The sequence below is a fragment of the Aedes albopictus genome, chromosome 3 (assembly GCF_035046485.1).
Source record: "Aedes albopictus strain Foshan chromosome 3, AalbF5, whole genome shotgun sequence".
Classification (NCBI taxonomy): Eukaryota; Metazoa; Arthropoda; class Insecta; order Diptera; family Culicidae; genus Aedes; species Aedes albopictus.
Window position 1 is genome coordinate 34,943,164 of NC_085138.1, and position 25,883 is coordinate 34,969,046.

Here is a 25,883-nt window from a genome sequence, read left to right on the forward strand (position 1 = left end):
ATTCCGTTGGAATCCGTCTCTGGATTCCGTTGGAATCCGTCTCTGGATTCCGTTGGAATCCGTCTCTGGATTCCGTTGGAATCCGTCTCTGGATTCCGTTGGAATCCGTCTCTGGATTCCGTTGGAATCCGTCTCTGGATTCCGTTGGAATCCGTCTCTGGATTCCGTTGGAATCCGTCTCTGGATTCTGTTGGAATCCGTCTCTGGATTCCGTTTGAATCCGTCTCTGGATTCCGTTTGAATCCGTCTCTGGATTCCGTTTGAATCCGTCTCTGGATTCCGTTTGAATCCGTATCTGGAATCCGTTTCTGGATTCCGTTGGAATCCGTCTCTGGATTCCGTTGGAATCCGTCTATGGATTCCGTTGGAATCCGTCTATGGATTCCGTTGGAATCCGTCTATAGATTCCGTTGGAATCCGTCTATGGATTCCGTTGGAATCCGTCTCTGGATTCCGTTGGAATCCGTCTCTGGATTTGAAACGTCGATTGAAGGACTCTCATCGTTTGTTGTAAATGACACATTTTTCTCTGTGACTGAAACGTTCCACAAACGTTCGAGTGTCACCACTTTTCTCACAACAAGCCCTCAGAAAACCCATTTAAGCTGCAATCCCCTCCAGTCCAAGATGGCCGCAATCGCAAGGCGATTCCGCGCCCTTATGCCCACAAAGGCCCATCTTTGTCTCGCAGATACGTCCGTGTCGTGGCCTCTTCTTTATGAACCCTCTTCAACGCCACGCCACGAACAATAACGAATGACAGTCATCTTCGGTCGGACCGGACCGTTGTTGTACATCATCAATCTGACGTTTGAATAATCGCAGCAAGCTTTGCACGGGGGGGAGCTGTTTGTTACAGCTTCTTCTTCTTTTTTTCTGGCCAACTAGCACCGTTCGGCGCCAGTTGTGTTTTACGTCGGCTGGGTCTAGGAGCTAAGCCTTAAATTCCGACGCCCCAGGGAGACAGCCACCACACCTGAGGACCCTACATATCGAACCCATCAACACATGGGCCGGGACCTACTGCTTTACTTCCTATCCGAGGGAAGACGTGATCACGGATTTTATGTCTCAGAAAATCCCATCGGCGTCGACGGGAATTGAACCCCGACCGACTGGGGTGAGAGGCAACCACGCTTACCACTACACCACCGACGCCGACGTTTGTTACAGCAATTCCATCACATCTGCACGACAACAACAACAAACGATGACGAATTTTCTGTTGTCCGTCCGAATCGTCGCATCGTCAACTTTCTCTTCTTCATCTCCACGATCGAGGAACGACTATAGCTCGCTGAATTTCCATCGCCACCACCACCTTTGTTTTGTAACAAATGGCAGCAGCGAGCGGCCATAGTGGTTTCTGCTTTTAGTGGTGTTGCGTGTACGTACACGTTGCATTACACGAACACTACCTGAGTTACTGGTTGAAAATAGTAAACAAAAATCAGCTGTTCCCGGCAAAATCAAATGGGCATATTTTCAACCAGTAGATTTGCATTAGTGTTCGTGACGCCGCGCTGCGAAACCACTATGTTTTTCAGCGCGGAGCGAGGGGTATGACACTGTGGGCGAGCGAGCGACGAGGGGTACTCAATCGAATTAGCTACGTGTAGAAGCAACCAGCACAGGTGAATGCGGAATTGCATTCCAACGAAATGAAACGAAGCAAGCAACGAACAACAGGTTTGATTGTGTAAAAAAAACTATTGAAAAAGCGGCCCAATCTACAGATGAAGGTGATCTGCCGTGCGACCGAAATGTCAAGCCCGTATGAGAGGGGTAGGGCTCCACATTCGAGATGATGATGGACGCGGCAACGGGGGGTGTATCAATTTCATCAAAGCGATCTCCATCTCGTCGTAACGCGAGTGGATAATGAAGGGATTTTCTACGACTGAAGGCGATCGCGATCATTAAGGTTGGTAGGCAGCGATGGACGGGCGAAACTGTGGAGAAGGACAGAGGTGTTAATGGCGCATAAATCTCGCCGACACGAGGGGTCTGGAAATGGATCGCATAAATCAACAGTGCTAACGATGCGATGGTGCCTGATTGTCATGGGAACCTTCGTTAGTGTCCCAATGGCTGCGCCACGCAGCTGTCAGTCGGATCAATATCAAACCGAGCGCGATCAAAACTTTGCTCCGGCGCACGCGTCTAACGTAAACAAACGAAACCTTGAGTTTCTCTCAGCCTAATGATTACAGCTCGGCTCCGCAGAGCTCAATTCATCAAACCACGCGGACGAGGGGCCCCCCGTCGCAGCGTCGAAACGTAAACACAATTTAATTCAATTAAATTCCAATATTGCGGCGGTTCGCGCGTTTGCGTTTCCTCATAGCTGCGTCGTTGCGTAATTTTCTCGCACAGCAAGGCCGTAATCCGATCCGATGTCCGATCAAGCGACCGCGGATCCAGAATAGCGAAGCATCGAGAATTCGGTAGCCCCTCGGCTCGCGCAACAGTGACATAACTCAATGACACCTCTCCCGTGGGAGGAAGGCTGATTTTTGGATCGTAGGAGGTGGCGCCGCGAGTGCGCAAAACGTCATTGAAACGGTTGCGGCGGCTGATTGCGACGAGATCCGCCCGTCATCATCGTTTCGCTTCGGTGCCCGCCAGCCAGCCACGGATGCACGAACGAAGGAGGCCACGACGAAGACGGCGGCGATGCGTGAGCGATTCGGATCAATCTGCGGAGGTGAGTTAGTGGCTGCGGGCGAGGCTGCGACGGCCACCTATTTTTAGCACAAAGTCGTGCTAAATTATTTTGCGCCAACAAGCAGCAACCACTTTGTTTACCAACCGTTTCGGTGTCATCGCGGTCGATTGTAGAGCGGCCGGCGCTGAGCGAGTTTTTCGAATCAGCCGAAGGGTGGCTGTCGGCTGGCAGAAAAACAACTTTTTGTCGTAGGTAAGTAAATGCGCCGGCCCGGCCGGCTTTGCAATCGGGAACTGGGACCGTTGTGGGTGCGGTGATCGCTTAAGTGACGAAACTGTGCATCTGTCAATCTGTCAAAAACTGTCAAAACCTGTCAAATCAGTCAATCTGTCAAATTCTGTCAATGCCTTGACCACACCTCACGCAGCACTGTCTTGTCGTGTGACGCTTAGGTCAATCATTCGCTTATCAGCAATGGGTGCTTACCGGCACCCACACGAATCCATTGGTCGAGCGAGCACGGCTTGCTTGTGTAATGAGAGTGCATCGCGAGCTGCACTAGCCGGCCGGCTCATTCAACCTGAGCGCGAGTGGAAAATTACCAATCGACAAACAAACAACTCGCCGTCCGAGAAACGTGATGACACCGATAAACAACAACCCTCCTGGACATGGTCCCGGAAAGTCCCTCTGAGTCGTCGTAACTCCGCGGAGTCAACATCAGCTGCTGCGTGATCCATTCATGAAAGTCACTCAAAAACGAGAACGATCGATACGTAAGGTCGTAATCGTAAGATCCTTCATAGTGTTGTAGTAGGCTGGGGATTTTCCCCGGCCGGCATCGTATCGGAATGCGCCGCCGCCGGTTTGCGCTGCGCTGATTCGCGTACAATGTCGAGCGAGTAATCTATTTTTCGACCCGACCTCCTTCGTATGACGCTCGCTTGTCGCTTGTCAGCTTGTAGCGATGCAAAACAAAAATGCACCGACGAGTGACAAACAAAGGTGGACGATGACTCGGTTGACTCAGTTGGATACAGTCTGATTTTCTAGGTTGAATTTATCGTAGAAATTCAATCGATTCAATATTTCCGACATTTTTATTGATTTTAGTACAAGTTGTTCTAAACAGCTGTCAAATCAATCAAATCCGCACGGGAATCGCAGCAAGCCATTCCCCGAGCATTTTAGGAAGCATGCAATTTGCAACCGAGTGTGAAGCTCGACCGTTTCGCTGTTCGTTCGTTCTCGGTTGAAGGTCGGTCAAATATTTTTTCGCCCGAATCGATCCAAGTCGACCGCGCGCAACTCGGGATTCGGGAATGCGCGAAGTGCATTGTTACCGAGCGCGGCGGGCGGTGCACTCTCTGCGCTTATCTCTCTTTCTCCTTCCCTCCCTCTCCGTCTCATCCATCATCAATTGGGGTTCGTTCGTGTCGGGATGTTGGATGTGCAGGAATAAATACATCACTTGCCCGACACGAACGACGATGACAACGACAAAGTCATTTGGATCGGTAATGTTTTTTTTCGGCGCAAGGGTCACTGCACTTGGCGGATTTTGTTTTTCTAGAATCGGTGCAATTCTCGTCGGGGGACCGGGACTCTCTGTGTGTGCACTGTGCACCGAGTGGGCGTAATGAGCATTTGCGCTAAAATGTACATATTTCGAAAGCGAGTTCTCGGCGCGCGGGTTGCTTGGATTTTGCCGAGCATTGACGGGGTGAATGGAATTGATGGATGAAGGTTTTGACGGGGTTGCTAAGGTGATGGAGAGAAACATGAACTTCTATGGACGTCAGCTGCAACTGCAGGAAATGGAGCGCAGAGGTTAATCTCTGTTGAAATGGTTTCAAGTGAAGTTTTCACAGAACTCTACTGAAATTCTCACAGAAATTCATCTGACATTGCCACAGAATTTCTATTGAAATTCTCCCAGAACTGAAATTCTGACAGAATTTAAACTGAAATTCTCACAAAATTTCAACTGAAATTCTTACAGAATTTCAACTGAAACTTTCAATGAATTTCAACTGACATTCTCAGAGAATTTCAACGGAAATTCTCGCCGAATTTCAACACAAATTCTCACAGAATATCAAGTGAAATCAGGCCAAACATGTCTAAAGGTCCTATCTGCAGAAGAGAGGCTCTCTTTGGTTTCCCTCTCTTTCGTTAATATCTCAGCTGTTTATTTGTATTATGATTGTCTCCTTGCATTGAACGATGGTCAAAACAATCGTCTTTTGATTTGTAATGCGAAAATAGTTAAAAAGTGTACCATTACATTGTAATAATTGAAAGAGAAAGTGAACAAAGAAAGCCTCTCAAATGCAGATAGGACCTATTGATGTCAAGTGAAGTTCTCACAAAACTTCAGGTGAAATTCCAGAATTTTCACAAAAAAATCAAATGAAATCTCCAGGAATTTTTATTGGAATTCTCCCAAAAATTCAAGTGAAATTCTCACAGAATTTCATGAGAAGGTCTCACGGAAATTTTAACAGAATGTCTAGTGAAATTCTACCAGAATTTAAGTTAAATTTTCCCAGAGTTTCAAGTGAAACTGTTACAGAATTTCAACTGAAATTCTGACAGAGTTTCATGTGAAATTCCTCCAGCATTTCAAGTGTAATTCTCCCAGAATTTAAAGTGATTTTTTCCAGAATTTGTAGTGAAATTCTTCTAGAATATCAAGTGATTTTTTTCTAGAATTTCAAGTGAAATTATTCTAGAATTTCAAGTAAAATTCTTCTAGAATTTCTAGTGAAATTCTTCTACAATTTCAAGTGAAATTCTTCCAGAATTTCAAGTGAAATTCTTCTAGAATTTCAAGTGAAATTCTTCTAGAATTTCAAGTGAAATTCTTCCAGAATTTCAAGTGAAATTCTTCCAGAATTTCAAGTGAAATTCTTCCAGAATTTCAAGTGAAATTCTTCCAGAATTTCAAGTGAAATTCTTCCAGAATTTCAAGTGAAATTCTTCCAGAATTTCAAGTGAAATTCTTCCAGAATTTCAAGTGAAATTCTTCCAGAATTTCAAGTGAAATTCTTCCAGAATTTCAAGTGAAATTCTTCCAGAATTTCAAGTGAAATTCTTCCAGAATTTCAAGTGAAATTCTTCCAGAATTTCAAGTGAAAATCTTCCAGAATTTCAAGTGAAATTCTTCCAGAATTTCAAGTGAAATTCTTCCAGAATTTCAAGTGAAATTCTTCCAGTATTTCAAGTACAAACCTTCCAGAATTTCAAGTGAAATTTTTCCAGAATTTTAAATAAAATTCTTCTAGAATTTCAAGTGAAATTATTCTAGAATTTCAAGTGAAATTATTCTAGAATTTCAAGTGAAATTCTTCTGGAATTTCAAGTGAAATTCTTCTAGAATTTCAAGTGAAATTCTTCTAGAATTTCAAGTGAAATTCTTCTAGAATTTCAAGTGAAATTCTTCTAGAATTTCAAGTGAAATTCTTCCAGAGTTTCAAGTGAAATTCTCCCAGAATTTCAAGTGAAATTCTCCCAGAACTTCAAGTGAAATTCTCTCAGAATTTCAAGTGAAATTCTCCCAAAATTTCTAGTGAAATTCTTCTAGAATTTCAAGTGAAATTCTCCCAGAATATCATATTAAATTCTTCTAGAATTTCAAGTGAAATTCTTCCAGAGTTTCAAGCGAAATTCTTCTAGAATTTCAAGTGAAATTCTTCCAGAGTTTCAAGTGAAATTCTCCCAGAATTTCAAGTGAAATTCTCCCAGAACTTCAAGTGAAATCCTCTCAGAATTTCAAGTGAAATTCTCCCAAAATTTCTAGTGAAATTCTTCTAGAATTTCAAGTGAAATTCTCCCAGAATATCATATTAAATTCTTCTAGAATTTCAAGTGAAATTCTTCTAGAATTTCAAGTGAAATTCTTCTAGAATTTCAAGTGAAATTCTTCTAGAATTTCAAGTGAAATTCTTGTAGAATTTCAAGTGAAATTCTTCTAGAATTTCAAGTGAAATTCTTCTAGAATTTCAAGTGAAATTCTTCTAGAATTTCAAGTGAAATTCTTCTAGAATTTCAAGTGAAATTCTTCTAGAGTTTCAAGTGAAATTCTTCTTGAATTTCAAGTGAAATTCTTCTAGAATTGCAAGTGAAATTCTTCCAGAATTTCAAGTGAAATTCTTCCAGAATTTCAAGTGAAATTCTTCCAGAGTTTCAAGTGAAATTCTCCCAGAATTTCAAGTGAAATTCTTCCAGAATTTCAAATGATTTTTTCCCAGAATTTCAAGTGAAATTCTTCCGGAATTTAGAGGTAAATTCTTCCAGAATTTCAAGTGAAATTCTCCCAGAATTTCAAGAAAAAATTCTTCCAGAGTTTCAAGTGAAATTCTTCTAGATTTTCAAGTGAAATTCTCCCAAAATTTCTGTGAAATTCTTCCAGAATTTTAAGTGAAATTCTCCCAGAATTTAGAGGTTAATTCTTCCAGAATTTCAAACAGAATTTTCCAAAAATCTCCGAAGGAGTTCTCCCAGAAAATCCAAATAAAATTCTTCCAGCATTTAGAGGTAAATTCTTCCAGAATTTCAAGTGAAATTCTTCCACAATTTGAAGAAAAATTCTTCCAGAATTATAAATGAAATTCGCACAGAATTTTATATTGAATTCTCCCAAAAAAATCCAAAGCTTCTATCTAGTCTACGTTATTTAGGTTCTACCTCTTGTTCTTCCTCCAATTTTCCAGTTTTATTTCATTTCTCAAACAATACCTTATCATTCAGATTCTCTGGTACTGCCATTGTGTTCAACGTCAAAGGTTCAATATCGCCGTTCAAGTTCTAATGTCGAGTTTTGCCTTATCGGTCAAATTCCCCTCACAATTTTCACTCGTCCATACTCCGCTCTCAGTTTTCAATCCCTATTACAGTAACTACCTTACCATGTTCAGGCTGTAACCAATTTGCAAAGGTTCTACTTACTCGTTCAAAATCAACTCTATCGTCAAGATTCCACCACATAGTTGAAGGTCTGCCTCATCGCCCAAAATATACATCATCATCAAGCTCCTACCGCATCGTCCAGATTCTTTATCACTGTCCCTCATCCTGTCCCATAACCGTCCGTCTCCATTACACTTCATCGACTAGATTATACCTTGTAACTCCGACTTCTGCCTCATTGCCCAGGATGTTCCCCACTACGCACTCTGCCTCATCGTCCACTTATACCACTGTACAATGACGTACCTAGCTTTTCTCTTTTTTCTTGCTCACTCTTCTAAACAAACGCGAGAAAGAACGGGGTAACCCACGGGGCGAATGGGTCCTCTCTCCATCCCTCTCTTTCTCGTATCAGTTTAGGAGAGTGAGCAAGAAAAAGAAAACGATGGCTATGCCGTAGCCACTGTACCTCATCAGTAAATCTGCTCCAGAGGCACGTTCCTCTCGATTTGGGAAATTTGTGCCATCCAGGCTATACCTCATCGTCCAGATTCTACACCATCACGTGAATATTTAGTATATTCTTTTTCATCGTACAGCTTGAAAACTCTTTGCTCAAGTTATACCTCATTGTCCAAGTGTTATCTGTTTGTCCAGGCATTGCCACATCGTTCCAATATGGCCTCATCGTCCGTTACCTTTTCCATTCGCACTCCTACTCCATGCCGAAGGTTCTATTTCATCGATATAATCGTCGATTTTCTGCCTCATCGTCCAAGCTCTAGCTCGTCGTCCAGAAAAGACATGATTATCCACATTCTACTCATTTGTCGATAATCCTATCGTATCATCGTGTCTAGGTTATACGTTATTGGCTACGAACCACCTCGTTGTCTAAGATCGTTTACAACATTTTCATTCTACTTCTTAGAACAAGCTCTACGTCTGCATACTAATTTAATCTCTCAGTGAAGAGCCTTCTCTATCAGCTGGCTGTTACATTCTCTTCATGTTCCACCACGCAACTCAGACTCAAACTTATCCCTTATATTCTACTACAGATTATAGCTAGTGTTTTCTATACTTGCATCTTTCATATCGTACAAATTCTGCCTCATCGTCCACTTATACCACCTCATCCAGGTTGTATCTCATTGTTCAGACTGTACATCACCGCATGCAAGATTTGTACGAAGGATCTATTTCCTCGTTTAAAATCTACTGCATCCAATGCAGTGCATAGTCAAAGTTCTGCCGCATCGTCCAAGATGTAACTCAACGACCAGAGTATACCTCACCGTGCTGGGCCTACCTTATCGATCAAATTCTAAGTACTTCCTTGTCCTTCATCTATCATCGTGTTTGGCTATACTTCCTCAGCCAGATTCTTCTTTGTTAGCCATGTTTGGCCTCATTGCCCAAAATCTTAAAAGTTGTTTCCTTGTACTTCATTGTGCAGTTAGTAGTGTCCTGTTCAAGTTATACCTCATGGTCCAAGCACTATCTGTTAGCCCAGGTTTTGCCAAATCGTTCAAATAGGACGTCATCATCCTTATTCCAACTTCATTACGCAGGTTCTACTTCTTCCTCTTCACCGTCAAAGTTCTACCACATCGTAAAAGCTATAGCTCATAGCCCAGAGAAACTCATCGTCCGTATTCCACTTACATTCCTACTCCATTACGACGATTCTTCTTCCTCATTCGAAATCCACTGCATCGTCAAGGTTCTGCCGCGCACCGTCCAAGCTGTGGCTCATCGTCCAGAGTATATCTCACCATACTGGTCCTACCTCATCGTCCCGATTCTACTTCCATGTCATTCATCTTAGTCCATCCATCATCGTGTTTCGGTTATACCTCATCAACTAGATTCTACTTTGTTATCAAAGTTTTGCCTCATTGGCCAAGATATTTCCCGTTGATTTTGTTCTACTTCATTGTACAATTTGTAGTGTTCTGTTTAAGTTATACCACATTGTCCATGTACTATCTGTTTGTCCACCTCATCGTCCGTATTCAACTGATATGCCTACTCCATTACGAAGGTTATTCTTCCTCGTTTAAATAATCGACTTCTTCGTCTAGGTTCTGCCGCACCGTCCAAGCTGTAGCCCATCTTCCACAGTATACCTCATCATGGTGGTTCTACCTCATCTTCCAAGTTCTACTTCCATGTCCTTCATCCTACTCCATCCATCGCCGTGTCTCGGTTATACCTCATCAGCTAGATTCTACTTTGCGATCAAAGTTTTGCCTCATCGTCCAAGATCGTTGTTTTTGTTGACCTCATCGTCCTTATTCCAATTCCATTACGCGTTCTCGCGTTTAGTATCATACAGGCGTATCTACAATGATCGATTTATCTTCATCGATTTTCTCTTTGGGTAATAACTTGGCCGGCAAATCATTTTCAGTTGTTATTGTTGTGAAGAGACGAACCAGCCAAGGGCTGAAAGTCTCTTAAATAAAGACAAATCAATCAATCAATTGTTATTGTTGTTTTAGAAGCTAGTCGTAGTCGCTCTTCACCGAAACACACTGAGAGATCGTCCGAATCGATGAAGAGCAATCGATCATTGTAGAAACGCCTGAATGATACTAAACGCGAGACTTCTTCCACTTCATCGTCAAAGTTTTACCTCATTGCCCAAGCTCTAGCTTACCGTCCGAAGTAATATGTGATCATCCCAGGTTCTACACAATCGTCCAGCATACCTCATTGTTCAAATTCTACCTCTTTGTCCAGGTTCTACTTCATAATTTGGTCAAAGTTTTATCGTATCGTCAAAGTTCTGCAGAGCTAATTCTATCTCATTAGAGTTCTGCCTCATCGTCCATTTTATACCACACATTCACAGGATATCCACAGATCAGATTTTCCATCATTGTGATAATTTTTCTTATCCGGATTCATCTGCATCCTCTCTCTCTCGCAATAGCCACGACGTATCCATTTCTGGGCCCATAACTTGTACATGATGACCAGAATGCTAAGATTACTGCTGTCGAAGTAGAAGAATTTTAGTTTTCCGGAGTGAAGGAGCTAAACATCTGGCGGAAGGGGTATCCGAATGAGGTAAAGGTCACCAAAAAGAACCCGTAGAAGCTGGATCAGCGTATGTACGAGGATCCACGATTCATTGCGCCACAGGAAGGTCATGCGTTGTGGCGCGGCGGTGGAAGAGTTGTACAAATTGTAGTTTTCTGTTTATCTCATTGTCCAAGTTCTAACTCCTCGCTCAGGTCTTGCCACAACGTTCAAATACGGCCTAATCATCCCTATTCTACTTCTTCTACTTTATCATCAAAATTCTACCACATCGTCCAAGTTCTGTTTCGTTCATCGTCCAAAGTATATCACCTCATTGTCCAAGTTCTAGCTCATTATTTGGCCTTCTCTACATTGCCAAAGTTCTCCCAAGCAGCACACAAGCCACAAAGGAGTATCGACAGCGCAGGTTTTTGGCTGTACAGGAGCTACATCCATGTACAGATCTAACTCAAAGGCAGAATAGCTTGAAAATGACTCGTGTCCAACCAAAAACCTGCGCTGTCGACACTCTTTTGTGATTTGTGTGCTGCTTGGGCTCCCGCATCGTTTGAGTTCTGTAGAGTTTTTTCTATATTATGGGTCAAGTTCTATTCGATAGAACCTGTTCATTTGAATTCTGCCTCCTGAGATGAATGCTCTCTAGGGTAAAATCTCAAAAAAAAAAAATAAAAAAAAATAAAAAATGCCTTATCGGCCAATTTACACAACATCATTAAGGATGACCATGGGTCCTATTTCACACTTTTCACTCATTTTTTCTTATCAAGATACTGCTGCATTGTCTCTCACAACAGTCACAACCATTTCTGGGCCCATAACTTGCATGAGGACTAATATTCTGAGTTTACTACTGTCTAAACGGCGCAGAACTGCCGTTTGACAGTTGATCGATAAGATTGATGATCGATCTTATCGATCAGCTGCCAAACGATGCAAGCCAAACGTCAGACATTTTGGCGGCTATCAGCGCTTCGAAAATGCTGAATAAGTGCCTGCTGGTGTCGAAGATCCACTCAAGTACTTCATAGTGACACACAACGGTGGAATGCCTTGAAGCATCGCGGTAAAAGCTTAACAATACAACGGACACAACGTGTGAAATCCAGGGAAGAAACAGACCCTCATCGTCACGTGTGATGATGACTTCATGGAAGAGAAGATCTCGCTTGTACAGGCGATTAGCGTTCCTGTCAATAAAGAAGATTAGGTGGATGTTACAGGAGGAGGTAACAGCAGAAGATCTTTTGGACGGCGAATTTGAAAGCTTCGTAGGACCTGCGGCATAAGAGTATCCATAGCCAGAACTGACATACGATCGCGGAGCTACAGATCGAAGATGAGATAACCTCTCGCATGACCTCTCAGCAGTGAAGCAACCTTTGAAGACTCGTATGGGAACCGTAGGAATGCTGCTAAGTGGTACTGTGACCGGTGAAATACAATACTGGACTGATAATGAAATGGCTTCAGGCAAGGAGGATTCACGGCACACATCTCAAGAGTCACAACTGCGGGACGCCCTGCATTACGGTGGAAGCATGACTCTACAGTTTGCAGCGGAATCCTTACAGTCATAACAACAGATACAGTGAAGGATTCAGTGCAAAAGCCGACCGGCGTTGCGTGCGATGTTCATTTGGAAGAGACGCTTGTGCAGAACAATGCACCAGCAAAGCAAGTGACTTGCGTTTCTGCCAATGGAAATGATTAGAAAAGATCCACCGGACGGCGAACTCGAAAGCTTCGTTGGCTGGAGGGAGAATGACTCACGACACAAGGAGAAGAAGAAGCGAACGGTTCAAAGCCAAAGCGAGTGCGATTGCAGAGAAACAGAAGCGCGAGGGCTTGAACGAATGGAAGTCTGCGATCGACGATGAGTTGACCTCTCGGCACCGAAACAACCTGTGAAAGCTCGTGATGGAATCAGAGAAATAATCAGTGGTGATGCGAGTGGTGAAGCACAATAGATACTCGTCTAGTTACTAAAGGCTTCAGGCAAAAGTAGGAAGATGGAAGTGAAAGAACGCGAGTGAAAACCGCGTTACTAAACAGCAAGTTGTTAAAGCAGACCAATATGGATCAAAGAAATTGTAGCTGGGGACTACAAAATGGTGATAATAATGAAGATCAAGCGCAAACTGTCGGCATAGTTCAAGGTGATGAACACTAAAGAGGCAGGCGAGGTGGTTTACGAAGCAAAGGATAGATCGAAACGAATGGCTTTCCGGCATGAGTGTAACTGCAAACCGTGATCGACACCGACTCAGCAGAGAAGCAGAAATCCGATAAGCAGTACCGGAAGCTCCGTCAACTGTGATGTCTATGTGTCGCTCACTGTAGTGTATTGTAATACGACACCTGTTGGCGGCTAGCAACTGTCTTAGCCCTAGCGTCGAACACTGGAACTACTTCAGCAGATTCACCGCAAGTTAGACGACCAGGAAACAAGGTGACCGTTGCCTAATCGTCCAACGATGCTTTGAACTTTTGTATCTCAAGGCCCAAAGAAAATAGAAGAATTCCATCTTCGGTAAATTTGACCAAGGGCATCGCAAACCAAAATCGGGCCTCAAATCGTTCCATGTTCCCAGAACTGGTTATCAAATTAACGAAAAACCCAGATTAGGCCACTGCTGCTGCAAGCGCAAGTGCGCAGGGGATTACCCGCACTTTGGACCGCGCGAAGACCGTCATCGTTCCGCCTCCTCCTCCCACTTCCCCATTCAGCGTCGCCGACGACGTCGCATCGTCGACGCCCTGAATCTGCTGCATCCACCTTGCTTGCTTGCTGATGGTTCCAGCAACCTACCTACCTACCTACCGCATGTGAGCCGTGGATGATGATGGTTTTCGACTGCTGGTGCTGGTGCAACCCAAAACTAGGTCAAGGAGGGAGAATCATGTAAGAGAGTGCGGTCGGTTTGTCATTGTCGGTCGGTCGGTTATAGTTGGTGCGCACCGCCCTACCCAGCGCGGCGTCGCCTCCTCATCATTCCGATGCTGTTGCTACTTCTGCTGCTGCTGGTGCATGGTTCGAAACTGGGTCGAATCACACACTCGCAGTAAGCGCGGCAATAGCTCTCACATCGGCGTCGCCCTCGTCATCATCGTCGTCGCAGATCGCAGTAACCTGCTGCTTGCGTTTGGTTTGTTTGGAATTGGTGAGTTACTTCAAACAGGCATCAGTTCAGTAAGGGCGCAGTGAGCGTCGGACGACGCCAACTACGATGACGACGACGACGGCGACGCCACCGTTTACAATGTAACGATAGATAGTGAGAGTGGGCCATCCGCGCGTCGCGTCGCGTCGCCCGCCGTCGTCACCGCATTCACACGAGTTCGGGACGCCCATCTGCGCGCACAAATGGAATGACGTTGTGGAGGGAGCGTCGTTACTTGTGGAATGCGTCGGGGAGGGGGAGTCGCTAGTTTATGCTACCTCCAATGTGGAGCATAGAATCTACATAGAATGTGTTTGCATTTGCGCAAGGGTTTACCTACAGTGATGACGACGCCGACGGCCGCGGCCATTTTTGCTGCACAAAGAGTTGCATCCTTGCCAAAAATGGGTATCGCTTTGTTGACCTAGCCTCTAGCTAGAGGCCGTCAGTCGAAGGATACGACCCGGTTTACTGGCTGCCGCCGCCAGTAAGCACCGACCATACATCGGGATCTGGGATTCCCGAACAGAATAGAGCAGCCCCACCTCCCGAAATGGGTCAAGGGCAAAGAGGTCGTTGCGGAATCACTGGCGGCAGTTGAATCAATGAATGTGGCCCAGTATCCGGAGGAAAAATTCCGAGAATTTACTACATATTTAGAGAACAGATTCACTCGGATTGCTTCCGGTGAGGTGAATCGAATTCGTTTGAAGTAACTCATCATCATGTCACTTTCGTTTGACGGATGCTGGCTTTCAGTCGGTTGACGAGGGCTCAGTTGACGCTCACTTTCAGGCCATTCGAGGACACGATTGATTCGCTGCTACGTTGCTGTTTATAGGGCATATAGTTGTCGTTACTGGCCCTTTGGTGATTTTTCAAACGAAATTCTGCGAGAATTTCAAGCGAAATTCTTCTAAGATTTGAGGCGAAATTCTGCGAGAATTTCAAGCGAAAATCAGCTAAAATTTTAAGCGAAATTCTGCGAAAATTTCAGGTGAAATTCTGCAAGAATATCCAGCGAAATTCTACGAGAATTTCAAGCGAAATTCTGCGAGAATTTCAAACGAAATTCCGCTAGAATTTCAAACGAAATTCTGCTAGAATTTCAAAAGAAATTCAGCGGGAATTTCAAGCAAAATTCTGCTAGAATTTCAAGCGAAATTCTGTGAGAATTTCAAGCGAAATTCTGATAGATTTTCAAGCGAAATTCTGTGAGAATTTCAAACGAAATTCTGCTTAAAGTTCAAGCGATATTCTGCGTGAATTTAAAACGAAATTGTGCTAGAATTCCAAACAAAATTCTGCTAGAATTTCAAATGAAATTCTGCTTGAACTCCGAACTAAATTCTGCTAGAATTTCAAACGAAATTCCGCAAGAATTTCAAACGAAATTCTGCGAGAATTTCAAACGAAATTCTACGAGAATTTCAAACGAAATTCTGTATGAAATTCAAACGAAATTCTGCAGGAATTTCAAGCGAAATTCTGCGCGAATTTCAAGCGAAATTCTGCGAGAATTTCAGGCGAAATTCTACGAGAATTTCAAGCGAAATTCTGCGAGAATTTCAAACGAAATTTGGCAAGAATTTCAAGCGAAATTCTGCGAGAATTTCAAACGAAATTCAGCGAGAATTTCAAGCGAAATTCTGCGAGAATTTCAAGCGAAATTCTGCGAGAATTTCAAGCGAAATGCTGCGAGAATTTCAAGCAAAATTCTGCAAGAATTTAAAGCGAAATTCTACGAAAATTTCAAGCGAAATTCTACGAGAATTTCAAGCAAAAATCTGCAAAAATTATAAGCGAAATTCTGCGAGAATTTCAAGCGAAATTCTGCTAGAATTAAAAGCGAAATTCTGTGAAAATTTCAAATGCAATTCTGCGAGAATTTCAGGCGGAATTCTGCAAGAATTTCCAGCGAAATTCCACGAAAATTTCAAGCGAAATTCTACGAGAATTTCAGGCGAAATTCTGCGAGAATTTCAAGCGAAATTATGCAAGAATTTCAAGCGAAATACTGCGAATATTTCAAGCAAAATTCTGCGAGAATTTCAAGCAAAATTCTGCAAGAATTTCAAGCGAAATTCTGCGTGAATTTCAAACGAAATTCTGCTAGAATTTCTAACGAAGTTTTGCGAGAATTTCAGTCGAAATTCTGCAAGAATTTCCATCGAAATCGTACGAGAATTTCAAGCAAAATTCTGCGAGAATGACAAGCGAAATTCTGCAAGAATTTCAAGCGAAATTCTGCGAGAATTTCAAGCGAAATTCTGCGAGAATTTTAAGCGAAAGTCTGCGAGAATTTCAAGCGAAATTCAGCAAAAAATTTAAGCGAAATTCTGCGAGAATTTCAAGCAAAATTCTGCGAAAATTTCAGGCGAAATTCTGCAAGAATATCCAGCGAAATACTGCGAGAATTTCAAGCGAAATTTTGCGAGAATTGCAAGCAAAATTCTGCAAGTATTTCAAGCAAAGTTCTGCGAGAATTTCAAGCGAAATTTTGCAAGAATTTCAAGCAAAATACTGCGAGAATTTCAAGCGAAATTCTGCGAGAATTTCAAGCAAAATTCTGTGAGAAACTCATTCGGAATTCTGCGAAAATTTCAAGCGAAATTCTGCAAGAATTTCAAGCGAAATTGTGCTAAAATTTCGAAACTCGAAACTTCTGGGAGAATTTCAAACGAAATTCTGCAAGAATTTCAAACAAGATTCTGCTCAAATTTTAACCGCAATTCTGCGAAAATTTCAAAAGAAATTCTGCTAGAATTTTTAACGAAATTCTGCAAGAATTTCAAACGAAATTCTGTAAGAATTTCAAACGAAATTCTGCAAGAATTTCAAACGAAATTCTGCAAGAATTTCAAACGAAATTCTGCAAGAATTTCAAACAAAATTCTGCAAGAATTTCAAACGAAATTCTGCAAGAATTTCAAACGAAATTCTGCAAGAATTTCAAACGAAATTCTGCGAGAATTTCGAACGAAATTCTGCGAGAATTTCAAACGAAATTCTGCGAGAGTTTCAAGCGAAATTCTGCGAGAATTTCAAGCGAAATTCTGGGAGAATTTCAAGCGAAATTCTGGGAGAATTTCAAGCGAAATTCTGCGAGAAATTTATGCGAAATTCTACGAGAATTTCAAACGAAATTCTGCTAGAATTCCAAACCAAATTCTGCTAGAATTTCAAACGAAATTCTGTGAGAATTTCTAGTAAAATTCTGCAGAAATTTCAAACGAAATTCTGCAAGAATTTCAAACGAAATTCTGCAAGAATTTGAAACGAAATTCTACAAGAATTTCAAACGAAATTCTGCGAGTATTTCTAACGAAATTCGGCGAGAATTTCAAACGAAATTCGGCGAGAATTTTAAACGAAATTCTGCGAGAATTTCAAACGAAATTCTGCGAGAATTTCAAACGAAATTCTGCGAGAACTTCAGGCGAAATTCTGCTAGAATTTCAAACGCAATTCTGCAACGAAATTCTGTTAAAATTTCTAATGAAATTCTGCTAGAATTTCAAACGAAATTCTGCAAGAAATTCAAACGAAATTCTGCAAGAATTTCAAACGAAATTCTGCAAGAATTTCAAACGAAATTCTGCTAGAATTTTAAACGAAATTCTGCAAAAATTTCAATCGAAATTCTGCGAGATTTTCAAACGAAATTTTGCTAGAATTTTAACCGGAATTTTGCTAGAATTTTAACCGGAATTCTGCGAGAATTTCAAACGAAATTCTGCGGAAATTTCAAGCGAAGTTTGGCTACAATTTCAAACGAAATTCGACTAGAATTTCAAACGTTATTCGGCTAGAATTTCAAACAAAATTCTGCGAGAAATAAACGAAATTCTGCTAGAATTCCAAACGAAATTCTGCTAAAATTCCAAGCCAAATTTTGCTAGAATTTCAACCAAAATTGTGCCAGAATTTCAAACGAAATTATGCGAGAATTTCAAACGAAATTCTATGAGAATTTCAAATGAAATTCGGCGAGAATTTCAGACGACATTCTGCTAGAATTTCAAACGAAATTCTGCTGGAATTTCAAGCGAAATTCTGCTGGAATTTCGAGCGAAATTCTGCTGGAATTTCAAGCGAAATTCTGCTGGATTTCAAAACGTAATTATGCGAGAATTTCAAGCGAAATTCTGCGAGAATTTCAAGCGAAATTCTGCGAGAATTTCAAACGAAATTCTGCGAGAATTTCAAACGAAATTCTGCGAGAATTTCATTCGAAATTTTGCTAGTATTTCAACCGGAATTCTGCTAGAATTTCAAACGAAATTCTACGAGAATTTCAAACGAAATTCTGCGAGAATTTCAAGCGAAATTCTACGAGAATTTTAAGCGAAATTTGGCGAGAATTTCAAGCGAAATTCAGCGAGAAATTCAATCGAAATTCTGCGTGAATTTCAAACGAAATTCTGCTAGAATTTCAAATGAAATACTGCTAGAATCTGGAACGAAATTCTACTTCAAACGACTCTGCCTACATTCTAGTGAAATACCAATTCCTGAAAATGATGGAATTTCCCTCCGATATCCATAATTGACCCCTGCCCTACCTGGACCCACTCCCACTGACGCCACTGCTTCAGCTCCTCACGCTCATTCGCCAGCGCGGCTATTTAAATCACGACTACGGCCTACTACGGCCACCACCACTGCCGATGTTGTTGTTGTTCGGTGATGACGCTGCGGCGCGGCGCGGCAACCCCACAATGAGTCCGATTCGGTCCATCGGCGCAGCGACGCGACGCGGTATGCTGGTGCGGCGCGGCACGACGCAGCAAAACACGCAAATGAGGAAGTCCAGTTCAGAAAAGTAACTGTTTTTTCACCTCGCACCCTCGCGGGCCGCGCACGCACGCACACACACACACTCTCCTCTCGCACCGTCCGCTTTGGTTAAAGCGCTGCTGCTGCTGCCGCTGCCACTGCCCGAACGAAGCGTACAACTTCCAATTAATTCAAGAAAGCCTATCGAGGTCATTAGTCGACGTCGACGTCGCGTCAGTCAGTGCCTGTGCCTGGCTTGCTGCGATGCGAACGAAACAGCCGAACAAAACACGGAGACCGCGAGGATGAGGGCCAGCCAGCGCCCTGAGCCGCGTGTTGACGACCTTCACGGCGGCGACGAATACAGAGTTCTGAAATGCGATTACTCACCTCTTGTCCAACGGGAACGATCTTAACGGTAACTTCGTCTTTCAGGTCGTCGTGCTGCAGGACCTCGCCGGCACTTTCGCGCCCATTGTACGTTAGGAAGACCTTCTGGCCCGGCTTGAGCCGGACGTCCATGATGGTCTTGAAGCCCGGTCCGATCAGTTCGCTCTCGCGGAACTCCCGGGCCAGGCCGCGCTTCGCGACGTCCAGCTTGCTGTCGAAGCGCACCGAGTAGCGCGTGTTCGGCGTCAGGTTGATGCAGTTGGTGTTGTCCTTCTGGTTGGTCTTGACCGTCTGGATCGTACCGGAGTACCAGATGCCATCGGCACCGGGGGCGCACACCCGGGTACCGATGATGGACCGTTTGGCCAAGCGCTTGCCGGTTGACATTTTGTTCAGGAAGTATTTTTTCATAAGTGATCAGACTTTCGACGGAACGCCCGCTCGCCACTTGCACTCGCAGAATACACTACCGGCCAAAACGCTGGGAACGCACTGATTTACGTCAAAATATGTAAACTCAATTGATGAACGAAAAATCGTAGATTTTTTCGTATTTTATTTTGAACGCTCTTCTTCTACCGCTATTTTGTATACGTTGCTTCACAAGCTTCTCGAGATCACGATTTTACCAATTCTCTTTTCCCACACTTCGCTGCTTCGTAACAACTTTTACTCTCAACAAGTTTTACTTTATCACTGTTGCGCTGGCTCGCAATAATTTCGTCTTGTGGCTTTCTATTGTACACATTCAGCACTCTCCACACCTCTTCTTCGGCGGCTTTTAACCAGCAAACTTTCCGTTTTCTCCACGGCTTTCTCTTCTTCGTTGCGCGGCGTAACCACCGATATCTCTCGCACTGCCGCACTTCACGATAGAACCTTGTCCAGATTGTAGTAGGCTTCGCTGATGGAGCTCTTCTGGCTCACTTCCGTCGCCAACAGTAGTAGGCTTTGAATATCTTCACTACCCGGCTGCCCTGCTCCCAGGTTGCTACGATGCACCAACGACGACGGTAAGTTCACTTCCGGTTGCTTCGATACTTCTGATACTGCTTCTACAACAACGGCCAGCTGAGCTGAGTGCATCACATCAACAATATTAGTCGATACATTTTCACCGTGATTGACTGTGCTCGCTCGAGACTTGCTCCAAATCATATTTCGCACACTTGACACACGGCGATTCCAAGGTTCTTCAGCTTGGAACAGAATCAACACCAATCTTCTAATAACTCCAGTTTACTCTGACAATTGTTTTTTCCACTTTTCTATATTGCTTGATATCACCTCACACTTAAATTCGATTCTCTTGGAACGGCCTTGGACTTGTCCAAAGCCAAAGTTTACACAAAGATCACAACGAATAGAACACAGACGATTTCTTGAAACACTTGGAAATGCACTTGATGACTGCAGGGTTGAACAACAGATTCTTCAACGTAAAACAGGGCTGACACACTTTAAGCTTTCATTGATAAATCTCGAGAAGAAAAAAACCTTTTTTTTCTCTCATAAAAGAAACACAACAACGGGGAACACTTAAAGCACGCACAATCTATTGTTTGGTCCGCTTCAACTGCGGATGATCTACGCCTTCCAAGCGCTGGAATCAATGGCTTTTCATTCAAAAATCTCCTGTTTGCAAAACAGAGTTGTATCCCATTCAGGAAAATTACTCCACAGAGTTTGTATCCTCTGGAATATGCCCAACAGAGAGAAGGTATTTGCTTCTTCGGGAGTAGCCGCTCGAGTGACAACTTTCCGACACGAAAAACAACTGAGAACTGAACCTCAGTCAGCGGGCTGCTGGTCGAACGCTAGCTGCCCAAGTAAACACAGAACCGCGAAACGCTCCGGAGCCGAGCTGAGCGAACCAATAGCGCGCGAGTGCAGGCGAACCGAAAACCCATTCTCTCTCGCGCGCGATCCCTCGCTCTCTCTCGTGAGCGCACACAACAAAGCAGGCTATGCTCGCTCACCACCAGTCAGTCGCCTGCTATGTTTTCAACATTGTTCCCCGAAGGGGCGCAATACATAAATCCCGAACCACTACCACTGTGACATCGCGCAGCAATCGCCGAGAGCGCGAATCTACCGCCACCCTCAATCCCACCCCCTAATGCCCCACACAACCCCACACACAACAACAACACTCCGCGAGCGACTTTGTCCTGATGGTGTTTCGTTCCGTGGACAAAGAGCATGAGCAAGCGAGCGTGTGGTGCGGGGGAGGTAAACCCGTTGTGTAAAAATCCCACTTGGCTTGGGAGCAGCCAGCAGCAGCAGCATAGATAAATGATATAATGGAAAATATATGCCACGACGAACCGTTTCTTTTGCCTCTCGTGTGCGCGCTCACCACCACTTCGCACCACCCACCCGGCCGAATGGTGGAATGGTGGAACGAAGGAACGAACTCACCGAGGGCGACCGACCCAACGAACGCGAGAGATCCGTTCGTTCGTTCGTTCGTTTTATTGCTTTTGTTGTTTCCCTTTCGCGGTGTGTATTCGCTTCGCCGGAGCAGCAGCATTCAGCAACAGCCGATCGAGACCGGCACTTTTCCGTTCCCACCACCCAAAGCCGATCCCTGGTTTCCCACTTAGGTCCCATTCCGGCGCACTACTATTGCTACTCCCGTCCCGTCCCTTTACCAACCAGTCCTACATCAGCAGTTCGGGGTTTTACGGTCCCGAGTGGGTGAGTGTAACCGCTGATGTTAAGGTAGGGCAGGTCTCGGGCACAACCAGGGATCTGAATTATTAGAGAGAATTGTCCATACATATTGCAAACATGTGATGCTGGGTCATTAGGCCGAAGGTAACTAGGACGAATGATTATCAGGACGAATTGCAATTCAGCAGTTATGGCCCTGGAATCGAAACAGTTTAAAATTGCTTTAGACATTTCAATAATGAGGCACGTTCGGTGTAGTACTTTGGTTTGTAGTAATGAGCTGAATTTAAGTATGGTGAGACTCTCCGTTTCTGTAATAAAATGGTGCAAAACTTTGGATAACTATAATATTTATGTTGCAAGGAATGGAGAAAACAACAACATTGTTACCCAAAGGTTTGCTCAAACAGCATCAAATTAGGCAAGGAATCATTCATAATACCCTCTGACGAACTAAATGGAAAAATTCATCGTGTGAAATTCTTCTATCATATATCTCGCCTTCCTGTGCGCCCACCTTTGCGAGACAGTCCGCCTTCTCATTGCCATAAATTGAGCAATGTGAGGTGCTCTCTAATTTTTGTAAGAAAGTAAGATGGAGGTTTCATCGACCGGAGTGCCTCAATAGTACTATAGCTATCCGAGAAGATGAAGAAATGGTTTGCGGGCATGTTGGAAATCATCCCCAAAGCGAAGTCAATTGCGGCCAGCTCAGCCAGCCGGCCGGCCAGCTTCTTCTGAAGTTTAATCAACATATTTCCTAAACAATGATAGAAATTTTTCAGTGCTAGACGAATCATGGACATGGAGAAATACTGAAGAAATCTCTAAATTAGTGTTTGTTGAAATCTCTGGGAATCACTGAATCACTGAATGAAATTATGCTAGAATCTCTTGAGGAATTCTTGCAGGAATATCCGGAGGAATAACTGATGAACACCCGGAAGACATTTCAGCAATTCCTGCAGGAATTACTGAAGCAGTTCCTGTAGGAATGCCGGAAAAATGCTTGTAAACCATTGAAAGAGTTTCTAAAAGAAGAATTTTTGAAGGAATCCCTGAAAAATTTTCTTAAGGAATCCCTGAAGGATTTTATAGATCAAATCTCTGGAAGGTTATTCTTCATAAATCCCTGGAGGAATTTATTGAAGGAATACAAAAGAAACCTTTGGAGAAATTTTGGATGAAATCAATGGTAGATTTTCTAACGGAATATCTGAAAAAAAAATCTTAAATAATCCTAAATTTTTTGGAGGAATTTATGAGGAAAAAGAGTAATTCTAGCAGAAGTTTATGAAGCAATCTCCAATGAACATGTATCAATTTCGAAATGAATAAAAAAAAGGTGTAGACGAGTTTCTGATGAAAACTGGTCGAATTTATAAAATAATCAATAGATTTAAAAAAATCGTGGGAGAATTTCTAGAGAAATTCTCATAGGCATCTGTGAAGGAATCGCTGAAGAGATTTTTAAACGAATATCTGCGAGCGTGGCATTACGGTTTGGATGTAGGTCGAGACTTCATACGCGTGATGTCAATACTTATGTCCAACCATTACTCGCTAGGCGCACATTTGCATAGAATAAATCTTGCGGTCGACAATCTTTGCACTAAGTGCGGTTCCGGTTATGATGGCATCGACCACGTAGTTTGGAAATGCCCGGAGAATGACGCCTCCAGAGCGCTACTATTGGATACCCTTGAGGCCCGAGGTGGACAACCCATTGTTCCAGTAAGAGATGTGTTGGGAACCCGTGATCTTATCCATATGCGGTCCATTTATTATTTTGTTGGGGCGTGTGATGCATTCCATTTTGAGAGCAGCTTCTATTTCAAGCAGCTTCAAAAAACTGCAATTAATTAAATGATTATTAATTTAACAGTAAGTAATTACAATATAAAACGACATTACGCTATAGTATTAGTTCACGCACTAATCCCCCAACAACAGTGCACACTTCATCGTTGTTCTACCTTTCACGAACTAAAACGCACTGTTCTTTGTACGCAACTTCCAACAGGCAGTTACTGTATCGAACGTCGCTCTTACTTCAGGGTTGCCAGTTCCACAAGTCCCTAACGTATAGGAACTATTCGCAACACATGTGTTGTATAAAAGTTAAATCTCCCTGTGTTTTTTCGCTTCTGTTGTTTTTTCTCTGTGTTTTGTCTTTTTGTGTTATGTTCCTGGCCATCCAGCAGATGAGAAACCGTGACAAGCCCGAGCCAACACCAGAGGCGACGCCAAATGCCAAAATACCTCTCCCGGATGTGCAAACCCTGACCCTTATCCTGACCATGCCTTTCCTTATAAGTTATGTTATCCGCTAACCTCGTGCAGCCACGAGTACCCTGGCCTCCTCCCAGTACTGACCTTGATATGAGGAAGCAATATCGTTGTATATAATTGAATACAAAAAATGAATCTCGGCTCCGTAAAGCGTTGCACGCGATTGAGCCATAAATAAACGAACTAGATAAAAAATAGTACTTTCTGGATTTTTCTTCTGAACTATTTCTGGTGTTTGTCATGGATTTCTTTCTTTTTTCAGGAATTTGTTAGTCCTGGAATTTCTCCAAACTTCCTTCAAAGATTTCTTCTGGGATTCCTTAATAAGTTGTTTCTGAGACTTCTAGTAGAGTTTCAACTGGATTTTTCCTTCTAGATTTTTTTTAGGAACATGTTCCCAGTAGTTTCTTTTAGATTTTTTTAAGGAATATGTTCTGGGATTTCTCCAGAAACTTCCCTTGATATTTCCCTAGAAGGTCTTTCTAAGAATCTGAGTTCTTTTTTGTTTTTTTTTTTATGACAAGGATTCCAAGGACTCTACAAGGCAACTCTTGCAGACAATCGACGATTGCTCATAGGAATTTTCTTAAAATTCTTTAAAGCCCCTTCTGATTTTTTTTCGGGAATTCCTTCAAGAAATTCTCCACATATTTCACCTGGGATTCCTACAGTAGTTCCTTTCAAGATTTCCTAGGAATGGCTTCCGGGATTTCTCCTGAAGATCTTTCTATGATTTTTCAGAAATTCTTTCTTATACCTCTCCTGAAATTTCTTCTGCGATTTTTTCAGAAAATCTGTCAGAGATTCCTCAACTTGGAACTCCCCAAGTTTTTTTTTTTTGGGGATTCCTCAAGAAGTTACATTTGGTATTTTTACTAGGGTTGTTTTTGTGATTTTTTCAGGAATGTCTTTTCTGATTCCTACAATTCTCGCGCTTAGTATCATATGGGCGTATCTACAATGATCGATTTTTCTTCATCGACTTACTCTGTGATAAATAACTCGGCCGGCAAATCATTTCCAGTTATTTTTATTGTTCTATCTAGATGCTAGTCCTAGCTGTCCTGCGCCATCAAGAGATCATCCGAACACTGATCGTTTTCCCAGAAAAATTCAAAAAGAAAATCGATCATTGTAGATACGCCTATCCCAAGTAACAATTATACTTTTGTGGCAATCCTGAAGTAATTTCTAAGATAGAATAATAAAACTTAGCAATAAAGCTCTTTGTTCTGCAAATCTGAGATAAAATAGGTATAAAACATCCATAAGACTAATCTGGCCCACTCTTCAGGAGATCTTCAAAGCTGCTTTTGAAGAATGCTTTGAAACTAGTTGTATTTATGTACATGCGCTGATGATTGATTACAAGAACTTCATGAAACTATAACAAGAATATCTTGAGGCATGTTGATCTTTTAGCTGTCTTTCTCAAAAGTGTCAACAGTGCATAATAAATGAAATCTTTCACCTAAGCATTATGCAGATGCAAACAAGTTTTGTTTCATGGATGAAATAATAATTAAACTGCGAATTAATTTTCATCAAATTGAAATGGCTAAAACATTTAAATTGCCTGACAGATCATTGATGACAGGGAATCGAAATTTTCCGTGCCATACCCACTTTTTCGTTAATATGCCACCCAAAACATACGAAAATTACAAAGCGCCCCAAAAATAATATCAATCATTAATATACGAAGACATAAATTTTCTTAAAAAACAAAAGGCTACGCCACTTTTTCTATTTTTTCTAAGCATGGCTGCCGTTCCAAGCGAACAAAACTCATGCAGCCGCCATCAATTATTATTACCTTTAATCCAAACCCCCTCAAAACAATGATGGAACCAAGTCACCTTGCATGAACGCTACAGCCTTTATTGAAGATTGTTTTTACGAGTTATGATCTTAAGGCAGATTTGTTCGTCTTAAATGAAACTTATGCGTTT

The 25,883-nt window shown here is 42.6% G+C and overlaps 1 protein-coding gene across 2 annotated transcripts in view; it reads right to left on the reverse strand.

The window, feature by feature from the left end:
- The window catches only part of LOC109419243 (zinc finger protein 395), a 263,320-nt gene extending 242,524 nt beyond the window's left edge, over positions 1-20,796 (reverse strand). The window contains exon 1 of one of the 2 annotated variants that reach the window (XM_029867709.2): positions 18,964-20,796. In XM_029867709.2, coding sequence (XP_029723569.2) covers positions 18,964-19,374 — 411 coding nt within the window. In that variant the 5' untranslated portion in view covers positions 19,375-20,796. The remainder of the gene's footprint in view (positions 1-18,963) is intronic. The other variant, XM_029867717.2, reaches the window with a different exon arrangement.
- Between the last annotated feature and the right edge of the window lie 5,087 nt (positions 20,797-25,883).